This window comes from Bos taurus, chromosome X (genome assembly GCF_002263795.3).
Source record: "Bos taurus isolate L1 Dominette 01449 registration number 42190680 breed Hereford chromosome X, ARS-UCD2.0, whole genome shotgun sequence".
NCBI lineage: Eukaryota > Metazoa > Chordata > Mammalia > Artiodactyla > Bovidae > Bos > Bos taurus.
In genome coordinates this window covers 37,424,119-37,432,260 of record NC_037357.1, presented here as the reverse complement: position 1 = coordinate 37,432,260, position 8,142 = coordinate 37,424,119, and the positions used below count along the sequence as shown (strand labels likewise).

Sequence of the window (8,142 nt, the reverse complement as noted above, 5' to 3'; positions counted from 1 at the left end):
GCAGGGTCCGAAGCTACCAGCTCAGTTGCCTCATTCAGGGCCTCCCGAGCTCCTCCATGTCTGCCAACCACCACCACCATCCCCCGACTCCACTCTGGTGGTACCTAAGATGGCAGGAGGTGCCCTGCACGCTAGGAAGCTGCTGCCCCCTGCTGTGCTCCCAGTACCACTGCAGCCCATGGTCCAGGCAGAGCCTGGAGATTGGTCTCAGAGCCCTGGAAAGCCCTAGGTGGGGACTTGGAAGATTGAGGTCTCTTGGGGGCTCACGGAGCCCTCCAAAGCTTTGGGCTGGGGTGCCCAGAGCACTTGAAGGCATTCAGGTGCCCTTATGGGGGTCCAGGGCCTTGAAAGCAAGGCTAAGCCTGGTGGGAGTCTGGAGGGAGGTCCAGAGTCCTCAAGAGAGCTCTCTGGGGGGCAGGTATCTCAGAGCCCTGGGGCAGTGATTTTGAAGCAAGGCCCTCAGAAACCCTCCGTCTGGTGCATGGTGATCAATGGATGTGGTCACCCATGGGAAATAAAAGGGGGAGACTATGTCACCTGGGAGGCGACTCCATCTTCCTTCAGACATGGCAGTGGTTGCCAAGCACATCTAGCCTCCCCCTCGGTCCTGCAGATGGAGGGTCTGAAGCCCGGAGGGGACCATTTCGTCCAGAGGCCATGCCATCTCTCTCCCCTTCCTCCCTGCAATCCCTCCTCTCCACCAGGACCTTGTGGGGCTCCTGCTGCACAGCCACTCCCAGGAGGAGCACTTGAGATCACTTGAAATGAGATGTTGCGCCATGCCCCTACAGAGTTCTGATGCCCTGACGATGGGACTCCTTGTTCACCCCCCTCCAGTTCACCGATTTGACCACCTGCCCCTGTGGTCACAGATCAGCAGGCCACACCTCCTGCCTATGCCCACTGTCCACCACGGAGCATCCGTGTCTCAGCTCTTGGTCTAGGATGGCATGAGACAGATGCTGGGGGCCCAGGGGTGTCCCGGCCACAGTGGACTGGGTGCCACAGGAGTCAGGTGGGAGTGCCTAGCAGCAAACGAGGGAGGCTGGGGCTCTGGGAGGGGTGAGAATATGAGAAGCCATTTCTTTTTGGTGTACTTGAAATGCACAAAAAAACCCTGTTGCTTTTAAGAAAACACCCCCCCCACCCCACAAAAGTGCAGAGACTAGGATGCAGTAAAAAGAAATGTCCGGGAGCTTTGGTAGAAAAGTTCCAGTCCTGGCCCTGAGCAGAGCTTACCCAGCAGCTGTAGACAGCAGAGAGCCCCAAAGGCTCAGGAGCCCATGGTGCATGTGCAGGTGAGAGGGCAGGCCCTGCCAAGTCCTGCCACCTGTAGGAAGGAGCCCATCAGAGCTGAGGTGCCAGGGTCCCACCCAATGGTGGCCCGGCGGGTGCCTCTGCTTCCCTTTTGTGTGCTTGCTTCTCCAGACTTTACTGCCCTCTACAGGCAGTGTGGAGCCCAGACGCACAGTGTGCCATTCTACCCCAGGTTTCCTTAGCACTTGATGTTAAGTGAGTGATGGTCGCTCAGTCGTGTCAGACTCTTAGCGACCCCATGGACTGTAGCCTGCCAGGCTCCTCTGTCCATGGGATTCTCCAGGCAAGAATACTGGAGTGGGTTACCATTTCTTTCTCCAACTAGATGTTAAAAATCACATGTAAACTGTGAAAATTGTGAAATGCCCACAGCAGAAAACCTTGTGGGTAATACCCAGGTGAGGAACTGGTTTACTGAAAGGGGATGAAACATTCAGAGGACTGAAAGCCTTCCCCTGTCATTAGACAACCAGCTTTACAGCAGAAACAGCCCATCAAGCAGATGCCTCATTTGCTTCCCATCACTCTGCCCTTGGACACCACGGTTGGTGTCTGCTGGTCCCAGTTGAAACACCCAGAACTGACATGGTGCAAGCAGCCTCACCTGCGTTTCCCAGTGGGCTCTCTGTGTGACTATTTTTTATAAGCACTTACAAGAGCTTCTGATAACATGTCAGGGAGCATGCACCAAAAGCAGAACATAAATGAGTCTATGGGTAGCCTATGATCCCTATCTCAGGCTCAGAGGACAAAAGGATGAACTGACAAAGTTGGATGGCAATTCTGGAGACCCAAGGCCTGGAAACCTTTAGCAGGGGGCAGCCCAACCCCTCCCCATGTTAAAGAGAAGAACCCACACATTAAAAATAAAGGTCTTTTATTGTGTCCACGAAAACAAACTCAGGGTGGCCTTTGGTTAATCCCCCCATGAGGTGACGACAAATAGGAGGCATGCGATGACCAAAACCATGTTCTCCTCTCCAGGAGAAGGGTCTTGCCCTCCTAGGCCCGAAGGGTGACAGGCAAGCAGGGCCAGGAGGATCCAGAAGCAGGCCCACCATGCCGCGGAGGGCCCAGGCCTGCTGCCTCCCTGGCAGGACAGGGCAGGGGTCAGCAAACATTGCCCCTGTCCTGGTAACCCCAAGCTAGAACACACAGAAAAGCCCCAACCCCCCTCCCCCAACAAACACTGATAAGGCAGTCAGCCAGGGCTTCCAAGAGGAGCTGGCCTCCAAGGTACGAGGTCAGACCCTTAGGGCTCTGCCCAGAAGGGGTTGCCATCCTCGGCCTGCATGAAGTAGTAAACAAAGAGCAGGAAGGCAGCAAAGACCAGGAACAGCAGCACCTGGCCCCAGAGTGGGACCTGGCGATCCTGGCCCAGGCCGGCAGCCCCAGGGGCCTGCTTTTCAGGCCGGATGGCTCTGCGGGTGAGCCACGAAGGGGCCGAAGATGAAGATGAGGACACACTCGAGGTGGAGGAGGATGTGGGATAATAGGACAGGCCCAGGGAGCTTCTGGAGATGTTGGAAATAGGGCGGTAGTGTGCGATGTTCTGGTAGGCACTGTCCTGGCCATACAGGAGGCGTTCCCTGAGGCAAAGAGTGCAGCAGGTAGACCAGGACAGCCTGAGCCCTGAATCAGCCCCAGCCCCTGGCTCGCCTTAATACTCACCGATCCTTGCCTTCCTCTTCCAAAGAGAAAAGATTGTCATCACGGACCTACAGAAGTGAATCAGAGTGAGGATACCTATTGTCACGGTTGATGTAGGTATGACAGGTCATACCCTCAGTCCAAACTGCCCTTCCCAGCCTGTTCTGAACACTGCTTAAAGGCCTGGGCCCTGCCACCCTCCAGACCCCCTTCTTGGTCCTCAGCCTTATGTCTGCAGGGCCGTGCCACTTGTTCCAGCTGCCTGAATCCTACTTTCTACCCCAGTAGTCTCAAAAAGAGCTCAAACCTAGATCCCAGACCAGAGCTAGGGCACGTCCTGGGCACATTAGTCAAAACAGTTCTGACAGCCCGCCCCCCCCCCCTCGCAAAGGCCCTGACCTGGCAGGTGTCTGCAGGCCCCACCTCTCCCAAGAGGTTTCTGAACTACCATTTGCGCCCAGTGGTCCCCTTGACTCATCCAAACCCCATGAGGACCCCCTCAGGTTGTACCCAAGTACAGGGTGCCCGACAACTCAGCTCACCTGGCGGTGAAAGGGGTCAGCATCTGAGAGTGAAGCTGAGGGCTGGCGGAAGCCCTTGGATGTGCCCATAGACTCAGGTTCCCCGTAAGTCCTGGTGGTCAAGTAACTCTCCTCATAGTAGTCATCATTATAGCCTTGGGAAGGGGGGGCAGCGGTAGCAGAAGGGGCAATGGTGTCCCCACCTGGCCCGATGGCCCTAATCTGAATCCCACTGGGAGGGGGGGCCTGCAGGACGCTTGGGGTTGAGGTCTCAGGTTCTGGCTGACACTGGAAGGAAGGTGTCAGACTGCCCACCCCACCCTTGCCTTACCCTTGCTCTGGTAAAGTAAGGCGTCCTCTTTCTTGGGCAGATCATACATATCCGAGTCCACGGACGCCGAATCTAAGTCTGAATGGGGGAGGGGCTAGGACCATTGGCCCACAGGGGTCCCCTCCCGTTTCCCCCGCGCCCCTTCCAGCCAGTGCCCTGGCCACACCCCCGCGACCCCTTCCTTAGCGTCCCCCAAACCGTGTCCCCAAGGGCGGCCAGGCGGGGCCCTGGGACGGGAGCCTCACCCGAGAACCGATAGGAGAAAGAGGATGCGGACGAGCTCGGGGGCGAGAGCCTCCGCCTCTGGGACTCATACTCGAAGATTTTCTTTTCGTAGAGCTTGCGAGTGGAACCTGATCAGACGCGGGGCACAGGGCGGTCAGGGAGCGGGCCGGGAGGGGGCCGCGGGGCTAAGCGCGGGGAGCGGGCCCGCCCTCCGTCCACCGCGTACCGACGACGGGCCCGTGTGGGATGTTGTACTGGCGCAGCACGGCGGCCAGCTCGGAGTCCGACAGGGCTGCGTAGTCGTCCATGGCGGGCAGCGGGCGGCGGAGGCCTGGGGGAGGCCTGGGCCTTGCAACACCGGCCGAGAGACGACGGCCTCGGAGCGCGGCGGGGGCAACAGGAGTGCCTCGGGAGCGGCTACGCGCGCGTCACTCCCGCGTCACAGTCGCGGTCTCAGCGGGCAGCGCGCGCTGCGCGGAGCGGGGGCCGGGCCTCGCAGAGAGCTGCCAGCGCAGATTGGTGGAGCCTTGGGAACGGGCGGGGAGGGGCGGGGCTCGCGAGCCCAGAGACGTCACACGCTAGCGCATTTAGGGCTGGACCCCAGTGAGGGGCGGGGCCTGGGCGCGACGGGAACTAGCTTAGACCCGCCCCGGCTTGGGAGCGGGGCGGGGCCCGCGAGCCGCGACGTCACCCTCTCGGCTATTCGGGTCAGAAGGGTGGAGGGGCGGGGCCTGTGGCCGTGCAACCAGCAGAAACCGGCCAGGATGTGGGAGCCCGGCGGAGCTGCGCGCTGGGCGGGGCTCGCCCTCCCTGAGTCACGTGGACTCCGCTCGGACCCAACTGCCCCTCTGCTCCGGCGCTTGGGGGTCCCTGGCCGCGCCCCAGCCAGGAGCATCGCCGGCAGCTGCGAGAAGGGGCCCGATCCGAAGGGGCAGGCCCTTGGAGAGCACGGGTCCAGACTAGGCGCTGTTGCGCGCTTGGGGCGCGCGCGCCACACCAAGGAAGCCTGTAGCCACCTGACCCTAAACCGCCCCCCAGATCCCCAGACCCCCTGCCCCAGCACGCCTTCCCACTCTGCGGGACCCTGGCCTGCGCCCGCCGGTTCCCACCACCTCCCTCCCTCCCCCCTGCACCTCAGAGGAAATGGGGCACTGGGCCAGGAGGCCATCAGCGCTCCAGGAGCCAGCAGCCTTGGAAGGGGCCCGGGCATGTCAATGGGCATTGGCACGGGGCGCCCTGTGATGCGATGCATGCAGAGATGGCGGGTGCCTGCCTCACCCACCGGCAGTCCACCCGAGGCGCGAGGGGCTTCCCCTCCATGGCTGGGATGGCCCCTGAACCCAGCGTGACCCAGAAGGCTGCCAGAGGGAACTGCCCCGGGCTTCCGATAATGTGCTCTGAGCACCTGGGTCTCAGTGGGCTTCAGGGCCGTGGGAGCGCAGAGGGGGCCTCCCGGGCAGGGGGGCCAGGGGACTGAGGGGGGCAAACCATGGAAGGCAGCGGGGGGCCTGTCACAGGGAGTTGGTGAGAGCCTTGGTCAGGAAAGACCCTGAAATTAGGAAGGAGATGACAGTCACGTTCTAACAAAGCCAGCCAATGGAATGAGGGGAAACTGAAGTGCCTCTCCCGGAACTGGGATGAAGGCTGGTAGACTTGCCCAGTTGGTGAGGATCACAGCCTTGGTCTCAGCGAAAGTTCGTTCATGGGGTGGAGAGAAGATGGGGTCCTGGTTTAACCACATACGAAGCCCCTCCGCAAGGTTGCTGTTGGCCAGGTTTTAGAGATGAGGCTTTCTCCATCTCCCAAAATATGAGGGCCCCACATATGCATGGTCGGATGAGGGGCAATGCCCCAGGCAGGGCAAGGGTCTTGCTGCTTATCTCCGAGCAGGGAGGGAGATGGCATTTGGGCTCTGGGCTCCTCAGAGCCAGCTTCACGGAATTTGGAGTTTGGGCCAGATCAGATTCCCCAGCACCTCTTCAAGCCTTCTTTTGCAGTGCTGGCCCCTGTCCCGGAGGCCGGCCTCCCCTTGCCAACCCCCGCCCCATACAGACCCAAGCCGTTTCCTTATGAGGTCAAGGAATTCTAAGTTTGCCTTCTCCTCTGGGAGCACCCCCTCCCCGGCACCTGCCTTGGCCCTCTGCCTTTTATTTCCCTCTCCCCCAGTTGCCCCACTATGAGGTCCCACCACAGATGGCACCACATGGCTGACCTGTGATAGTCTCCTGCACACGAGCCCACCTGGAACCCCATGCCAGCCCCACTGCAGGCAGACCTGTATCAAACCACCAGAAACCAGGCAAGCCCTTGACCATCAGAGCTGAGAGGCCCTTGGCACCGCCACCATCACATTGAGGAGAAATTAGGGGCCCAGAGAAGGAGGGGACTTATGCAGGGGCACCCAGTGCAGCAATTCATTCATGGATGTTCCCCTAGCCAGTACCTAGCCCTCGGGGTCATAACCTGGACAGCGTGGCCCACTGGGGATTCCGAGTCAGCAGAGGAGCTGGTAGTGGAAATCTGGGGCCTTGAGGGGAGTCTTCCTGGGAAGAGTGGGCAGAGTTGCTGCTACTGCTACTGCTAAGTCACTTCAGTCGTGTCCAACTCTGTGTGATCCCATAGATGGCAGCCCACCAGGCTCCCCCGTCCCTGGGATTCTCCAGGCAAGAACACTGGAGTGGGTTGCCATTTCCTTCTCCAATGCATGAAAGTGAAAAGTGAAAGTGAAGTCAATCAGTCATGTCCGACCCTCAGCAACCCCATGAACTGCAGCCTACCAGGCTCCCCCGTCCCTGGGATTCTCCAGGCAAGAACACTGGAGTGGGTTGCCATTTCCTTCTCCAATGCATGAAAGTGAAAAGTGAAAGTGAAGTCAATCAGTCATGTCCGACCCTCAGCAACCCCATGAACTGCAGCCTACCAGGCTCCCCCGTCCCTGGGATTCTCCAGGCAAGAACACTGGAGTGGGTTGCCATTTCCTTCTCCAATGCATGAAAGTGAAAAGTGAAAGTGAAGTCCATCAGTCGTGTCAGACCCTCAGCGACCCCATGAACTGCAGCCTATCAGGCTCCTCCATCCATGGGATTTTCCAGGCAAGAGTACTGGAGTGGGGTGCCATTGCCTTCTCCCGGGCAGAGTTAAAAGGAGGCATTTCTCTGCAACTGTAGCTGGGGCAAAAAGGGCTTGGAAGCCACCGATTCCAAGTCAGTAACAAGAAGACAGTTTCTCCTTTAAGGACTAGGATTCTAAGCAATAGATTATGTAACTTCTGATCCTAGCAACATCAAAAAATTGTAAGGAAAAGTAATATCAACATGAATACATTTCTCAACAGGTCCAAGGAGACGATTATTCACTGAGTGATTAATGTTTTAAGATCAGAACCTAAGTCCTTTGGTACAATACAAAGCTTACTTTTTCCCTTCAAGGATGTTAAAGATCCTCTGGGTTTTGCCTGGCAGTCGAATGCTTTAAAACATGGCTCAGATGGTAACAAAAGTTGTAAGATGGTGACTAGTGTGAAAATGACCATGTGGAAGGTTGTCACAATCAATATATAGCAGGGACTGGTTAGCCAACCAAAAGCCTCTCAGATGACACCTTGTGTTCCAGTCCTAGGACACATCAGTCTGCCTTGGGACAGTCGGCATGGTAGCAGGAATGGAGCTGCTTTTAGTGCTTTTGTGGAATCTTCAACACAAGGTGGTGGTTTAGTTGCTAAGTCGTGTCCAACTCTTGTGACCCCATGGACTGTAGCCCGCCAGGCTCCTCCGTCCATGGGATTTTCCAGGCAAGAATACTGGAGTGGATTGTCATTTCCTTCTCCATCAACACAAGGAGCAAAAGCCTTTGTTAAAATCTTTCACCAGGGAAGAGCTGGTGCTGTATAAACCTTCATTCCCCCCAGACCTGGAAAAGTAGAGACTCTGAGTTGCATGTGTCTCAGGGCTGTGGAGGGAGAGAGAGTAAAGAGAGGATTAAAACGGAGGTGGCGGGGGGGTCCTGAGATCCAGCCATGAAGCCATCACTTCCTGTCTGCTACCCCAGCTATTGCACCACTGATTCCCATTGCAATAACTCTGGCAGGTGGGTGTCCCT

The 8,142-nt window shown here is 58.0% G+C and overlaps 1 protein-coding gene across 1 annotated transcript; it reads right to left on the bottom strand.

Moving 5' to 3' along the window:
• Positions 1-2,177: 2,177 nt before the first annotated feature.
• EMD (emerin) lies at positions 2,178-4,482 on the bottom strand. The gene is made up of 6 exons (NM_203361.2): positions 4,271-4,482; positions 4,065-4,172; positions 3,820-3,897; positions 3,510-3,643; positions 2,989-3,035; positions 2,178-2,906 (listed from the first exon to the last, which is right to left on the bottom strand). Exons 1-6 carry the CDS (start codon positions 4,350-4,352, stop codon positions 2,570-2,572), a joined length of 786 nt encoding a protein of 261 aa, NP_976237.2. The 5' UTR covers positions 4,353-4,482; the 3' UTR covers positions 2,178-2,569.
• Between the last annotated feature and the right edge of the window lie 3,660 nt (positions 4,483-8,142).